Genomic DNA, 17682 nt, shown 5'->3' with positions numbered 1-17682 from the left:
GTATTCAGGTTTAAGAAAATTTAACACATGAGAGTTCGAGATGGAGTACCAGGACACTGAGCTTATCCCCACCCCACCAACGAATATATCAAAAATACAACTACGTGCGAAAAATGACCTGGAGACTGGCAGAACAACTCTTCTACAACCAAGGCTGCAGAGAGAGGTCCACATGATGTCTGGTAGGAAGGGAGGAGGAGCGATCTGGTGGGGAGCCACACACAGAAGAGGAGGGGGATACCACCAGCTTCGAGATCCTCCCTGGGGAGCATGGGGGTCAAGCCACACATCAGGCATCCAAACAAGTGGGGCTTACCGGAGGGCTGTGAGAACCTGAGACTCTGCTCTTGAAGAGTGCACGCACAGACCTGCTAGCTCCCAGTCCCAGCAGAGACGCAGCAGACTGGAAACAGCCTGGTGCTCTGGCTGGCTTGCCAGCACGCTCCCTAGCCGGCACGGGGCTGGCTCCTGCTCCAGCCCCTCTTGTCCAGCTCGGCTCTCTGCCAGGGCAGAGGCTGCCATTGCCAATGAGACTGCACACACTTAGAGGAAATGGGGCCGGCACAGATCCTCTGACCAGGGCGGAGGCAGCCATTGCCAACGCGTGCATCCCTGCTCACGCGTCGGAGGAGGAGAACTAGCTCCATATAACAAGTGAAAACACGAATTCAAAAAGATACACGCACCCCAACGTTCACAGCAGCATTATTTACCACAGTCAAGACATGGAAGCAACCTGAGTGTGTCCATCGATAGATGAATGGATAAAGTGGTGTGTGTGTGCTCGTGTGTGTGTGTGTGTATACACACAATGAGAATACTACTCAGCCATGAAAAAGAATGAAATTTTGCCATTTGCAACAACATGGATGGACCTGGAGGGTATTATGCTTCGTGAAATAAGTCAGAAAAATACAAATACTGTATGTTTTCGCTTATATGTGGAATCTAAAGAACGAAACAAAAAATGAGTGTAACAAAACAGAAACAGGCTGACCAATACATGGAACAAACTAGTGGTTACCAGTAGGGAGGGGTGGGGTGAGGGGCAAGATAGAGGAAGGGGATTAAGATGGACAAGCTACCAGGTGAAAAATAAGATACAAGGATATAATACACAGCGCAGAGAACATAGCCAGCATTTTATAACTTTAAATGGAGTTTAATCTATAAGAATATTGAATCACTATATTGTATATCTGAAAGTAATATAATACCGTAAATCTACTATATTTCAATTTTTTTAAATAAAGAAAATTTAATACAATAAGTATCATTTCTTGGTTTTAAAGTAAAAGTGTGATTTATGTTATCACTTTATCACTTTCCAGATTCATAAAAATAAGGTTACTGAACAAATATATATGTACATATAGACAGAAGATTTGATCCTCACTTAAATGAAAATCATAACATATCTAAAAGCCATGTAATTTTTTCTTTAATGACACTATTTCCTCTTTTAAGTATAAAATGACCCTGAGTGATTCTTCAAAATGTTAATATTTCTTTTGTGATTAGGCTGTAATAAGCACATCACTTTAAAGATATTTATTTATTGTACAGTTTGGTTATAGGATATTGAGAATTAAAATGACTACATAATGCTATAAACATCTAATATGGTGATAGAATGTTTCAGTTGGCAAAAATATGTGATAATTTTGTTTGTTTCACCTGTATCTTTACAATAAAAATAACTGTTTACTAAATACCATGTGCCAAGTATTGTGTTAAGGTTCTCTTTATATAATATGCCCATTTTAGAAATGAAGAATTTAGTCTCAGAGAGGTTAAATAACAGACCCAAGGGTACACACAGCTATGTTGTGATGGAAACAGGATTTCAACTCAGGTCAAAAACCAACCTGCTAGGCACCTTGCTCCAAATGCCACCTTCCTTTTTTAGTTTCTTTCATTATCCTTTTCTCCTTATTTTACAAATGTAATCAGATCTTTGTTATCTCGAAAAATTTTCCAGTTATTCTTCAGGAACTTTTCACATTAAGGATAGAAAGGAGAGTAAATAATCTATATCAACTCTTTCTATTCCCTTTTATTTACTCTTGAATCCATAGCCATTTTTACACCTACCACTCTACCAGAAACTGTTTTCACTGAGGCCAACAAAGGCCTCCAAATTGCCCAGTCCAATGGAGATGTTTTAGATCCTGTCTTACTGAACCTCTGTTGATCACTCTACTCTATGATCCCAGCAATTCTTGGTCTTTGGTTTTTAACGCCCTACTCCCCTCTTTCCTGGTTCTCCTTCATTATCCCTAGTAAATGTTCTAATGCCCCAGCGTTCAATCCTTAGCCCACTGCTCAAATTGGTCAGAGTATCTTTGTGTGACTGCAATCATTTTTACATAATCAAATACCACTTTTTCCCAGTTTCAGACTCGTGCCTGTAGGGTCACAGGTACCTCACATTGCATGCAACAGTTTTCTCCATTTCGGCTTCCACTACCCACCATCACCCAAGCTAAAACCTTGAGATTGTCCTTGGTTGCTTGCCCTCCTTCACATTCCAGCCAATCACCATGATGTTCTGTCAGTTTTACCTCCTAAATATTTCCTGACCACATTCCTTCTCCTCCATTCTCATGGCTCCCCTCCTGGTTTGAGTCCTCATCCTCCCCTGTCCTCTGACATGGCCTCCTAAATGGATGTCCTTGTCTCCAATACTGTTCCCCTAAAATTTATCCTCCACATAGCCATATCTAAAGTGAAAATCCAACCACCCGACCCCTTCAGGCACTTCCAATAACATAAAGATCTACGAAGCCTTACTAGGCCCTTCATGGTCTGGCTCCTGATTTTACCCTAGCTGCATCTCTTAAAATTTCTTGTCCTCCAACCCCAACTGCTGATCTCATCTAAACATATCCCACGCTACCCCATCTTGTCCTCGTTTCCTTTGTCTGGCTAATACCTGTGTAGTGTATAAGGCTTGGCTCAGATATCAGCTTCTCCAGAATGTCTTCCATTACCAGAGTTCCATGCCACTTCTCTGTGATCCCCAAATACAGTATATATACTCCTGTCATTGCAACTTTACCATCTTAATTATTTGTTTCTAGATCTGCCTCCTTCGCTAAACAGTGATGTCCAGGGACTGTAGCATTTTGCCTGCTTGGCCCAAATTTTTTGCTAAATTAGTGTCTGTGAATTGGGGAACAAATAAATGATTAAATGAGTAAATAAATAAGTGATTGGGTTTAGCATACCATTTATCACTTATGTGACCGTCAACTAATTAGTTTTTTAAATTAATTAATTAATTAATTTTGTTGGCTGTGTTGGGTCTTTTTTGCTGTGCGCAGGCTTTCTTCTTAGTTGCAATGAGTGGGGGCTACTCTTTGTTGTGGTGCACAGGCTCCTCATTGCCGTGGCTTCTCTTGCTGCAGAGCACAGGCGCTACGTGCGTGGGCTTCAGTAGTTGCAGCACATGGGCTCAACAGTTGTGGCTCACGGGCTCTAAAGCGCAGGCTCAATAGTTGTGGTGCACAGGCTTAGTTGCTCCTTGGCATGTGGGATTTTCCTGGAGCTGGGATTGAACCCGTGTCCCCTGCATTGGCGGGTGGATTCTCAACCACTGCGCCACCTAGGAAACCCTCAACTAATTATTTAAGCTATTTGAGTCTGAGTATCCTCATCTACAAATGGGTTCAGTAATTCTGGCCTATCTTCTGATTGGGAGAATAGAATAATGGATTTCAAATCATATACGCAAAATGTGAAGTATTCTACTAGGCATTTATAAGGTGTCAGTCTACTTAGACAATAGTCTGATAAACAAAGCTGTTTTGCTTTATATTTTTGTCTTTTACCTCTCCAATCCATATTGTAAGTTTATGGTTTCATGAGAGTTCCTTAGATAATGCCACTTAGGACTCGTATAGATTCACCACAAGTAGTAAACTGGCTCTGAAGAAAAATTCTTAAATTGCTGTTTGTTACTCATTACCTTTCAGAAATTGCTTAATAGCAAATTTATGGGGAAAATACAGCTCATTTCATCTTAGGTGGTACATCTAAGTATTTGGAGGAGTTACCTTATTTCTATGTTATCAACAGTTTTGGATATATTGCACATAATCCAGCTACCTCACCGAAGAAAAGATTTCAGGGATATCTTACCTCCAATAAACAAGTACTATTGAATATTCTAAAGCAAATGGCCCACTGAAAATTTGTGATGTAGGTAGTTTGCAATTTCTCTCCTTTCATCCAGACCTTGTATGAATTTTATAGGCTTTATTCTACTACTAAACTCTGCATTGTAAGTGTCACTTTAGTCAGAGTAGAGGGGACTTGCCTCACTGTGGGCCTTATCAGACCTACTGTGAATGTGGCAATTCACTTGGTCCTCACCACAACCAGTGCCACCTTGCTACCTTCCAAAGGAGTCTTGAACACAGGAGCACAGGAGTTTGCCACTTGCAGTTGGCATCTTTTTATGAGACATGCTAACGAGGTGAAGAGAGTCTCCCCAAGATTTGTTGAGTTTTAAAATTTTAGCTCTGGCAAGAATCACTGAAGACACCATTAAGCGAATGAGTGCCCTTTAATAGATATTATTACGATTATATATATCTTTTATACAAGGTACACTACTGATCATTATGATTTCATAATACTTAGATGTTTGATAACATGAAAATTATAGTATCTAAACAGGTGTATTGATGATATATATATATTTGGATGATTATATATATTTTTAAATAGGTTCCATGTACATATACAGAAGTACGCTTACAGTTCTCTACCTTAAATGAAATAATAGTTATGATACATAAAACTACATCATATTACATACAAGTGTGTTTCAAACACTATCTACTTGTCCATACTACATTTACTTGGAATGTAAAGATCTAGAAAAACTTGATAATGTACAAAGTTCAACTTCTTATTATAATTCCAAAGACAGTCTAATGCCCCTGCTCCAAGAAAAAATATTTACCATCACTTTGACTAACAGTTAATCTGCCAAAAGTATTCACACGTGTACACCTGGGAGGGGTATTGCCCCCCCAAAGTATTTGAATTAAAAAGGGATAGATTTTTGCTACTTTCAGAGACTATTTCATCATTACATGTTGAGAATGTTAATCATATTTTCTTTCCTATTAAACGAGAGGGATGGAGACGGAGGGAGTAAGGAAAGAGCTGATGAACAGGAAAGTCCCCCACACACTATAAATTGTTAAGAAAATATCAATATTTTCTGTAGTAGCTAATTCATCTTTAATGGTCCTCTTGGATGATAACTATTAAATTGTACTTAGGCTGGACCCAAGATGGACAAAATCAGTGACATTTTATTGTCCCTTTGAATGAAAACCAATAAATTATATCCTTGAAAAAGAAAATGGAAAAAAATAGTGCTTACTTTCTGTTCCTTTTCCGGGCTCGGCTGTAGGCTTCTAAACCTTCTGTTAGTGTCTTCAGCTTCTCGGGCTCCACCTGAGTGAAGGCATGAAGACCAAACCACATTACCCAGACCTGCAATTGTTAATACTGTGTTTACTTTCCTGCTGTACAAGCAGGTGCTGCACTGGGGGAAGGGAGGATTAACTCTCACTGCCCTGTCAAATGCTCTGTCCTAGCCCAAGCAGAGGTTGATTCCATGGCTCCTAGCTGCAACATCAACAGAAATGAGACTGTTTGGCTTTCAAAGTGACAACGTTTTCAAAATAATGTTTTAAGAACAAAACGTGGAATTTAAATAACCTTCAATTCACAAAATCATATAAATCAGAGATCCTGGTTTGCTTTCTGCACTGCCTGCTGCTCAGCAATTGCAAATCTGTATTCCATCAGGGATGAACAAGAGCAGTGGTTAGTGAAGGGGGCGGGCTTTGGAGCCAGCAGATGGAGTTTGAATCTGACCTTCTCACTTTCTAGCATTGAATAAAACACTTAAATTTCCTGAGCCTCAGTTTCCTCCTCTTTAAAATGAGGACAATAATACCTACCTTCCTGCTAGAATTGCTGTGAGAATTAAAATGCAACAGGTCACGCTGAACACTTAGCCAAACATAGAGCAGCTAGTATTACTCAGCATGTGTCAGGCTCTGCAGAGGCCAGAAACACAGAGTGGGGCAGTAAGCTGCACGTAGGCCTTAATGATGTGGGAAGAGGGTGTTGCTGCACCTGACGTGCATGTCTTCTCCCCTGTCCTGCTTCAGCACTGCCAGCCTAGGTTATGTGATGCTTGCTACCTCATCCCAGTGTGCCACCAAATGGTGGCTGGGGGATTTGTGGGGGAGGGGAGGTGCAGTCTTTGCTCCCTGCCCCTCACAATCTCTATCATGGTTCTTGAAGCCATTTCTCCTAAGAAAAACAATTAATAAATAGGAAATCTTGTATGTGAATAAAAACACCTTTAGAGAAACACTGCTACTTTTATTGATTTTAAACACAAGCTAACTAGAAACAGTATTGCTTGCTGTGTAAATATAGCTTCAAAGTCTCCCACCATTCCTTCACCCACTTTATCCCCCACCCCATACTACTTTTATATAAAAATTCAGAGGCTGCCAAAACGCCTAATGGGTAAGAAAATATACACTAAAAAGCAAAGAAACGATTAACTTTTGTCTTTAAATCTTCCTGACTCATGAACACCATTCATAAATAATTTTTCTTTGACCCCTTCAAATCTAGTACACAGTAATGATTAACAAAGGGTCTCCATTACCAAGTCTGAAAACAAGCATTTCTAATTATTCAGTGAGAAAAACAGTCAAATAATGGAAACATTTCCCTTTTCATGACTTTTGTAATTTGTCGCAAAGGATCCAAATATCTTATATACACAAGTTCACTGGGGATACCCAATCTATTGTGCCAGAACAAGGGATAACTTTCTTCCAATAACACTTGTACAGGAGTGATGAAGTGTCTTATTGGGATGACTGGAAAAGCTTAAGTGAGATGAATATATCCATGTGCTGTTTCTTTAAAAAAGATGCCTGGATACCTTTTCACATTTCATGTTAGAAATGAGGTTCCATCTTATATTCACTCACACATTTGAATTTCAGAATTCAAAGAAATTCTGAAAGATATCTCACACATTATGTTTATGTAATTTATAGCTAATTCAACTTATATTTAAATTACTTTCTTGGCAGCAAGGAGAAAGCTCTCTGGTAATATAAACTTCTATTAGACACAAACTGGTATAGTGGAGATCTCAGAAGGGATTGATGCAGGCAACAGAAAGCAGATTCACAGTGAAACAAAGCAACACACCACAGTGAAAACTTATCCTATTGGTCTTAATCTTAAAAAATTAAGTAAGGTCAAATGATTTTTAAAAAATCATCTATTTTTGTTTTTAATTAAGAAATAGGGACAGTATAAGCGTTTCTTGTGCATTTACTATGTAGAAGGCACTGTTTTATTATTTAACGTGGTAATACCGTACACTAGTATTGTTTTGTTATTTTACAGATGGGACTAAGTGAGTTCAAGTGACATGGCCAGCACTGAAACTCAGGTATGACTCCAAAGCAACCTCTTTCCACCACACCAACTATAACATATGTTGAAATATACATAATATATATAGGTGTATATGTGCATATACATATATATACATACATCCACAGGTATGTATATATATATATACACGTACACACACTCGAAAAATTAGGTCATGTTATTTTAAATCCAGTTATCATTTATAGAAATTTAGATGATGCTTGCTCAAATTTATCTTCAAAAATTTTTTTATGCTTGGATAATTTTCTGGTGATTTTTTAAAACTAATTCTCTACCATGATTTCTTCATTTAAATATGCCTCTAAGGTTCTAAGGCACTCTCATAATAAACTATATTATTTATAAAGGATTCAATGACCTTGAAAGAGAAAGCAATGATGGTGCTTTCTGAAACTAAATATGAGTAAGATACACATCACTCTGTATTTCTGACAAGATCATATATACACAGAGGTAAATGTTTAGTTTGTTTGGTTTTAGCATTTTAGTACTCTTCTGTATTGTAAAACATAATACATGAAGAGTGTGTGTTTTTTCTGGGAAAATATTCATCCACTTTTACAATATTCAAGAAAGTCTTTAAAGATACCTCCCCTCCAAGGATATTAGGGAACAACAAAATAAATTCCATTTCTAGTCAAATAGAAATCATATTTAATGATTTAATGAATACTCTCATAAATTACTTAGCTAACTTGCAAATGAAGAAAGTATTGGGAATCAAATACATAAATATAACATTAAAAAGATTGAACACACACATATTTTTAAATAAAACACACTGAAGGAGCAAGAAATTTAAGATACTATTTTAATCTGTAATTTAATAATCTCATATTCCTGGGCATCCACAAGCCAGAAGTTCCATAAATTATTTGATTCCTACCTTGGTGAGAAGTTGGGGGAGGACTTTATAATGTATCTTTACTCATAATCTGCCACTTTCTCATTCTAACAATGGTGATGCTAATAGTCATGGATATCACGGTGTAACTCTACATATATGTCATTCAAGAATTAGAAGATGCCCAGAATTTATATGTATTTATAGTACACATATTACCTAATCTATAAATATACACATACATTGCATTGTTTTTACCCTTAAATCCCTTCTTTCATTTATTCGGATTCTTTAGCTATAATTATTTTTGTGACATAAATAGTTCTATAGACTGTTCAGTAGGGTTAGAAACATACCCATAAAGTCAGACATTATTATATGGTGGAAGTTTAAGAGTTTTCTGAGCAAGTCTGAATCTCTGGTTGCTTATTTTGTTCACAAGGCACATATTAAATAGTTGGTAATTTAATTAAGTTTGATTTAGGGTCAGCACAGTAGCATGTAGTGTATCTCAGAAGTAAGTCTATGACAGAAGGGGACACAAACATTTCAGAGAGCCAAAGTGACCCTCTGAAAACGAGCTATAGTATATATTAGAAGAACCTGGATCAAAGATCCTAGATCACTTTTGAATAGAGCCAGTTAACTAGAGAAGATGTCAAAATTCTCTGCAGGCTTTAATCCCTGATAACAGGATTAAATCTTTTGGTGATTACTTTGCTAGTACTTAGTGCTGAGGCAAAGCTGTCACACAAAGATCAAAGGATAGAGCACAGCCACATCACAGATTTCATAACAGGGAGAAAACAGCTGACCTCAGTCGCCCCTTTTCATTTTTCACTTCCCCATCCCATTTCTACAGCATCATCAGCTCCTGTTTCTGGGGGAAGGGTACCATGCAAAGAGTACTAAATTGCTAGTTGGAGATCAGGGTTGGGGTCTGGTTTAACTGCTTGTGACTTGTGTCCTTAGGAACGCCACTTCCCTGAGCTCCAAATGGAAATAATTGTGCACATCTTTATGGGTCATTGAGAGGCTCTAAAAAGAAATATGAAGGTGCTTTATAAACAGCAAAGCAGTCTTTCCCAAAGTGCCACCAATGGCATGTGAAATTGTTTTAGGTGGAACATGGACAGACCTTTAATCATTTTAATAGTTATATATTCATACAAATTTATATTAGAAAAATACAAGAACATTATACCTATGATTTCACATATATCTTAGAATAAGATTATAAGTTATTTTTAAAGTGGCTTGAATAGTGCCTAGTACATAATATGTGTCAAATATATGAATAAATAAATGAGTAAATGAATTTAAAGAAAAAGTTTGACCAACTAATAGTACAGGTACACATGACTTGAGCAGAAGTCTGGGAAATGCAGTTCTGAAGCAATAAGAAAATATGAGGCGTTTTATTAGGTTTGTTATTATCAAACATTTATTAAATAGTAACTATTTTAATCTTCAAGCTGAAAAAGTCCTGTTAACTTAAGTGCAATATTTCAATAGTTTTGCCAGTATGGCAATTAATGATAAACAAATAATTTGGGGTAAAAATTGACTCAGCTGTGACAGAAAGGATGAATCTAATTTTCCAACAATAGTATTCAAGGAAAAATCCATAAAGTGAATCACAATTTTTTCAAATAGCCTAAGCAAATACACAGTATTACAATTTTAATCCGTGGCACTATCTGAGGCATTTTTGTCTCTTTTTTTGGCTTCCTTTCCTCCTCAGTTCAGAGAGCAGCGCTGGTAGGTACTAGAGAGCTATACTATAGGACTAGAGTAAATCTATTCTAAATATGACAATAAATTTCATATAGACCCACGAGGCATACAGAATTAAATGTTTTGAATAAATTGTATTTCTAAGGATACACGGCTTAAAAGTTCATGTAACAGAAGCATGTATTTGCCTTGTACCCGAGATTCCATTTGCTACTAACCATATGACAACTGTATCGACAAGCTCGAGAACTCTGTGTTTGGTCTCAGTTATCTGTGAATGGAGACGGGCCTCCTTTTCCTCTTTAATCTTCCTGAGGAAAAAAGGTTCACAGTATTCTACAATTTACTAAAGTTTACCCAAGTTTGGTACTCAGTTTAATCTTTTCCCTAATATTCACATTTTTGGTGTTACCTAGTTTTTCATTTTTATCATCTTTCAAATTTTGATAAGGCACTGCCTGTTTGCCTGGATTTTATCTTGCTTATTACTTTTCAAAAACTACTTTGCTCCTTTTTCAAAAACATTGTGTTGCTACAGAGCCTTGATTGCCCCAGCCACCCCACCAGCCAAAATGCAGCCCAAATATTGTGGATATTGATTGAAAATAGAGAAAATGATTCATTTCCAGAAGTGGTTAAGAAAATATATAAGACAAAGGGAATACACAAAGAGCACTTTCAACAGAGAATGACAGTACCAAAAGGTATAAATAGCTAACACTGATCATCAAGCCCAGAAAGAATGCTCTTCAAAGCAAAAGTGTTTAAACATCGCAGGAGGGCATATCTCCCAAATTTAGTTCCCAGGCTCAACTTCCTAAGTTACACATCCTCAGAATGCCACTGTAAGCTGTCTCTGGTTTTGCTCCATACCATCAAAACGTGAGTGCATGTGATCCTGAATTGACATACAGAAAGTGATTGTCCCAAAATAAATTTGGCATGAGTTTTAATAATGATGAGTTCTAACTGTTTTGAACAACCAGAGAACTACTTTTATCTCTACCTGCCAAATATAACCATGTGGAAAAAAGTTAAAGTGTGAGTCTAGAGAAGGAGCACCCTACCCATTGCTTTTAAAAACATCTTCATTTAACCAGAAGATGTTGAATCAAAATGTAGAACTTTTCTGTGTAATCAGATGCCTCTACCTGTCCAACAACAACAAACATTTCATTGAAAGGAAACATTTTGGTGCCAATAAAGAAATACATTCTTTCCTAAATTTGGCTCGAGTCAGAACACACACTGAATGTAAGAACAATGAAATATGAAGACCAATGGGACAAGGTTCAAAAATAGTAAAAATAACCTACTCAGAAAAAAATAAGAATTTTATTTTTTGATTATTCGTTGAGAGTCAATCCTTTTAGGCTAGTTAATGTAAGATCAAAGATAGCAGATGATAATTACAAAATATATTTTAGAAAAAAGAGCATTTTTTTCCCCTGTTTTAAAATAATTATTGAAATAAATACATAAAGATAACCATTTCCCCCCACAGTTGCATAGGCTTCAAATGTTTGTACATTATAGTATATAGGTATTATGCTAGTGAAGGCCTTTTTCCTTTGCAAGAATTCCTTAATACTGTGCCAAGATCTGGAAGTACATTTCTCTGGCCATGACTAAGCACTGAGGTCTTATTTTTTCAGGTCTAAATCTGAAACTATAAAGGGTTCACGGTTCAGAGGGAAACTTGTAGTACCATTTCTTTAGAAAAATTATAAATATCTTCTAGAATGTACTTCATTATAAACTGATAGCCAAAGGAAAAACATGTATTTGTAAGGCGATACCACTTCCTGAATGGTATTATATAAGGCACATAATACCCTTCAGTGCTGTCACATAGCTTCAATATTGGGACAGTATTACATAGGGGTGATTCAGCCCAACTTTTTACAGACTGTTAACAATCTCTACTAATTAACATTGTTGAGTGTTTTGGGGGCTAGGAAGGTAGAGGAAGAAAGTCTGAGTTTATAGTTTTTAGAAACACTGAGGAGAGGGGGACTTTCAAGTTCATTTAACAAACTAAGTGCTTTAAAATGCTTCCAAGTAGAACTCCTGCTTGAAATGAACAGCTAATATTCATTTACAATCAGATATGCCAATTTGTATGCAGTGTCCTGAGCTTCATAAAAATAGTTATAAACTATCTCATTCATTAAATATGTTATTATTTTCCTTTCACCCCCAACCTGGTTAGTAAGTCCTTTATTCATAGATAATGCTTAGGTAGACAATATCAAAGGCCAAATGACCACAATTCCATGATGGTGGAATCCAGATTCCTAAGGTTGTTTAATACAGTGCTTGCTTTGGCAGCACATATACATAAGGTTGTATAATATGGAGAACAGACAGGAGGAGGCTAATTTTTACTGAGCCTCTTTTGTGTACCATCTATTTATGGTAATGCATTTAGTTTTTAAACATCATTCTGAGAAGGAATTAATACTCCCACTTGAGGACTGAGGAGATTTCAGCTCTGGAGAATAATATACCCACTCAGGACCATTTAGGTAACTGGCAGAACAGTGTTCAAGCTCACATCAGAATGCCCGAAGCCCAGGCCTCTTTTTACCACACCTGGTTCTCTCTCTAGCTCTCCGGGGGCTGTGTTCACACAGTATTTGATATTTAGAAATCATACCTCCTAGAAAGTAATCTCAGAAACTGCAGGACATTTCTAAAGCATTATTAGTAATTCTACTACATTTACCACCCCACCGAAGATTAAAAATGTCTTTCTAAAATCATAAGCTGGGGACTTCCCTGGCGGTCCAGTGGTTAAGACTTTGCCTTTCAATGCAGGAAGTGTGGGTTCAAACCCTGGTCAGGGAGCTAAGATCCCACATGCCTTGCGGCCAAGAAACCAAAACAAAACAGAAGCAATACCGTAACAAATTCAGTAGAGCCTTAAAAAAAAAAAAAGAATGTAGCTTTTAAAAAAAAATCATAAGCTGCCCAAGTTTACTATCGTGACAAACAGGTGGCTAAAGTTCCAGGTTATGGACAACTTGGAGATCTCAGCTGCTGCTCCAATCAGCCCTGACCTCTCAGTCCAGAGACCACTCATGCAACCGGAAAACACCATCCGTGCCCAGCTTGCTCTGAATTAGCAACCTGCAATCGTATTAATTATTTTTTCTCTACTTTGCCTGCTTCCAAAAAAGAAATTGAAGTGACTTGCTGAGAACAAAGATTGTAACAGAAAATAAATGATAGGTTTGTGAGATGCGGGGGTGGGGGGAGATAAGGTGATAAATCTGTTCTAAAACTTGAGTAAACATAGGTTCTATCTGGTGGGATCTGACAGGATCTTGGGTTAATTTACATCCTTGGGTGGACATGGAAATACTAGTATGAAAAACTGAGAGGCTAAGAAGGTTTTAAATGATCATGTGTAAGAAAATTGTTTAGCAAACCTTTTCTTCTGAGTTACCACAGAGATAAATACTGGGGGAAATAGTCCCACATTCCACATCAACAAGATGGAATTAATAAGATTTTACTATAATAAACAAATTGTTTATGAAGTCAGTCTCTGTCTTCCTTGACTTTATTGAAACGTCAGGCAGTATAGGGGAGGAAACCTAATGCACTGCTTACTTTCAAAGCAGAAGTCTGGTTATAAACTTGAAAGACTTTATTTATCCAACATTGTGAGGACTAAGAGGTTCTATGCAAATAAAATTTACATCATAACTGGTTCACAATTTTAAACCAATTTTAACGTAAAGCATGTTTTACAGGAAATCTTTTCGAATAGATCATGCTTTGTCTTACACAGATATTAACTATTGCTTAATCTTTTCTAGACGGACCAGGATCACCAAGACATCAGGCAGACGACATTTGGCTTGAAGTCAGAGAGATCTGTGTTTGAAATTTCACATTTCCTGGTATTATAAATTGAGAACAGTGTCTGGCTAGCTGGGCATCATTAAACAAGGTATGAGGAAGCCTTTCCTTTGGTGAACTATAGGAGGAAAAAAAAGCATTTGTGAAATAGCATTTTGTCTTTTTACGTGCAAAAGTGAGGTAGGTCCTAAAAAGATCAGAGATTTTTTTAAAATGTTAAGTGCCCTAGAACTTTTAAGGCTCTTATACCTTGCTTTTTAATGACAGATAAATATTTCATGTGTTATCATTAATATTTTATTATAAATTTTCAGTTTTTCACCTCTAAATGTGTGCTTTCAATTACTTTTTCTGATTTACTAACAGTATTTTCAGTGTATCTTGATATCAAGATTTTGATATCAAAGTTTTGAGAATGAAAAATTACAATGTCAGCCAATGGGAAGGGAGATATTTGAATTTATAGAAACAATTTTATGCTCTTTAGTAGGAATCCATCTATTGTCTATAATAAAGAAGAAGAATCTGGATTTTTGAAACAGTTTTATAGTGACTGAAAAATCAGTTGATTATTTACATAAAGTAAAATAAATGTTTCCTGGACTCTTAGATAGTGATTTTTTTTTAATGCATCTCCCTAAACATTAGTGAGGAACTCAATCTCAGGAGTTTGCTAACATAGACTAAGCAGAAGATTAGGACCATTATTTAATGTGAAATGTGTTAAAAGTACATGCCTTCATTCTCCTGAGGACATAAAAAGATATTTAGACAAGGCATTTAGGACAGGAAGAATGTTTTCAGGAAAGGGAGGCCATAATCTTTTCCTTAGTTAAACTTTTTTGGTAAAATGGCACATAAAAAAGACCTAGTTTCTTTTGCACAGAGATTATAAAACAGTTCAATGTCTACATCTTGTATTTGTAGCGGTTCCATTTATATCATAAAAGCCCAATTTTGCTGTTTTTAATTATTTTTTGAATAAACTGTCAAAAATATTTAGCTTTATCACCCTAATGAATGTTTGGTCTCAGAGAGATTAGAGAAAAAAATGTTTTGTGAATAGGAGTATGGAATTCATTTTCTTATCAAAGGTAGAAACATTATGCTCAGAGTGTATCCTGACAAGTATATATTAGGCATTATAAGCAATGGCTTTAAGGACCTCTCAGTAATTTGGAGAAAGACAATCCTTTTGTGCTTTTGGTTTCCTTTTGCCGTTAAACCTAAATGCCAGTGGATGTATGAGCAGAGTTGAAATAGCTTTATACCATATACTCTTTAAGAGAATAATATATACCTGTAAGAGGAATTTTTATTTCCTAAGCAGATGAAAAATTACGTTTCTTCGTAATATGTGGGAAAGGTGCATTATTATCTCCTCCTGCTCAGATATGAATTTTTCTATCTACTTTAAACATTCTGCATATTCCTTGCCTAGTGAGTCAATTCTACCAATTGTGAGAGAGGAAAAGAAGCCCAGAAGACCCCTACTAATTTCTTCTAAATTGAATGGTAGTTTCATGGAGAAGTTTTCATTTAATTTATGTGATTAGATTGTGTTAAGTAGAACCAGACTATGGAGTTAAACATTTCCATATGTTATAAAGACCCAGAACTTTTCCTGCAAGGAAACACCATTCTGAACTCAGATGTTACCTGCTGCTTCCAGAAATGAATACAACTCCACCCCAATTTTACCCTCTCCCAGCTCTATGTGTCACATGTCCACATATCGAGACATGCAGTCCTCTGGCACTTCCCGTCGCCTGACAGGACCCCTACCTCTGCCACACTGCTGGATTTCAACAACCACCACATCCCACCCCCCCCCCCACACACACCCCCCATCATTGCCACTTGCCTTCATTCTCTGTGTATGAATGAAGAATTAGGTACATGCAAGGAAGGAAGGCAAAGTTAACAAGATTCTGGAAATCTAGTTCCTAGGTTAGAGCCACCCTGAGCCCTAGTGGGATCTACAAATGCTGCACAACTCACCCCTTGACGATACGACATTTTGGTGACTACAACCATCCCCTCTTCATTTTATGCTCCGGAAGTTTGTGAGACCTCAATGAGTCATGAAGAATCCAAAGTGATGACAACAAAAAATAATAATCGATATCTGAACAAAGGTTAGTATTTGACAATGGATAAAGATTGGTATACCTTCCCTTCCTCGGGGCTTTGTTGACAAGAACTGTGAACGTCGTCTTCTCTTACTAATTTTCCAGGCCAGGAAGTCAGTCCTTTGATTTGGCCCCAGACCAAGTCGCCAACGTTGAACGTCCTTGGCCTATAATGTATCAATTCATTTGAAGAGGGGGAGTCTGGATTCCTTAGGTCATCTTCACTACTAATGCTTTTAGCGTCCGAAGGGCTAGGTACACACCCGTTAATGCTTTTGGCATTAAAGTCTCCATTGTAATGGATGTAGTCTTTGACCAGAGAACTTTCCAAACTATTTGAGGAGCTCGGAGATTGCTCCTCTGGGACCAGGTCTTGCTTTGCGGTGCTCAGCAGCTCTCCAAAGCCCCGACTCTGTCGAGGTCTGTTCCCATTGATGTGTGCACATCGTTCCACAGTGTTCTCTAGTCTCTCCTTAAAACTCATCATAGTTCTTTTGTAGTTATTATACCTGAAATTTTCCTCCAGAATTTTATCCCCTTGACAGTTTCTTGGTGGTAACAGTAGTGGGTGCTGTTCCCCAGGCAGAAATGGCAGTGCAGAGACATTGTTGGGCCTTTCGTGACAAGGACTACTGTGGATGTGGCCTGGATGATCTAAAAATTCCTCACACTTCCACCTGTTTCGCTCCCCTCCAGGGCTTTGCTCCCCATCCCACTGCTTTTTAGGTGTGTGGCAACTTGCCGACTTGAAATATTCAAACCCATCTCCTTCGTTTGAGTTCTTCCCATGGTCCAGATTGCCGGGCAGCCGAGCCCCTCTTGCATTCCTCAGCCTACCATCGTGATCAACACTGCCCATGTTTCGTCCATGAATGACCGCACTGACAGCACTGGGGAGACTTAATGGGTCACCAATGGAAGCAGTGAAGGCACTCATGGCACTCAGAGCTGGAATGGGGCTGATCTGAGTTGTACTGTTGACTGCAGTGGTGATGACAACCTGCATTCCTTTGTTGGCTGCATCAACAACTGCTCTGTAAATAGCATCTACGGAAGCATCACCTTGGCCACCCACAACGAGGCCATCCTTCACCTGCTGACCAAGAGATGGGTCCATTCGCGACTGCAACTCACAAGATGTATCTTGGAAAGGTGGAATTGTAGTGTTTGGATTTCCGGGAAGTGCTGTGAGCCCCGGCTGAGTGGTTATCCTTTTGTTTAGGAGAGCTGCATCTTCCTGCATTCTCACCTTAAAGAAATAGACGGGAAGCAGTGAGAGAGAGAGAAAAAATGTTTCAAGTCCTTAAAAAGAAAGCGTATAATTCTAAGATTTACCAGAAGACAAACAAATATAACAAGGAAGGCAATATAAAGAAAGAACACGACTCAAAAATGAAATTAAAAGTAACTCTATATAGGAAGGCTTACGTCTTGATTATATTTGGGTACTGTTTCTTTGATTGAAATCATGTAACAGATTTTTTTTTTAAATCATCATTACTAAACATTCTCTACAAAAATTAAAGCTGAGGTGGTTGGACACAAAATGTTTCCAGGCGATGACTCCATGTTTTCAAT

At 37.6% G+C, this 17682-nt stretch overlaps 1 protein-coding gene across 7 annotated transcripts in view; it reads right to left on the bottom strand.

Moving 5' to 3' along the window:
* The window catches only part of MBD5 (methyl-CpG binding domain protein 5), a 158996-nt gene that overhangs the window by 7018 nt on the left and 134296 nt on the right, over positions 1–17682 (bottom strand). For 4 of the 7 annotated variants that reach the window (XM_057743950.1, XM_057743949.1, XM_057743945.1 and 1 more), the window contains 2 exons: positions 16145–17353; positions 5402–5475 (listed from right to left, as the gene is read on the bottom strand). In XM_057743950.1, the coding sequence (XP_057599933.1) occupies positions 5402–5475; positions 16145–17353 (1283 nt within the window). Of the gene's footprint in view, positions 1–5401; positions 5476–15488; positions 17354–17682 lie in introns of those variants that run through there. The other 3 variants (XM_057743947.1, XM_057743948.1, XR_009054996.1) reach the window with 2 other exon arrangements.

Source organism: Hippopotamus amphibius, chromosome 8 (assembly GCF_030028045.1).
Source record: "Hippopotamus amphibius kiboko isolate mHipAmp2 chromosome 8, mHipAmp2.hap2, whole genome shotgun sequence".
Classification (NCBI taxonomy): Eukaryota; Metazoa; Chordata; class Mammalia; order Artiodactyla; family Hippopotamidae; genus Hippopotamus; species Hippopotamus amphibius.
The sequence above is the reverse complement of the archived record's forward strand: the minus strand, read 5'-3'. Positions and strand labels throughout refer to the sequence as shown.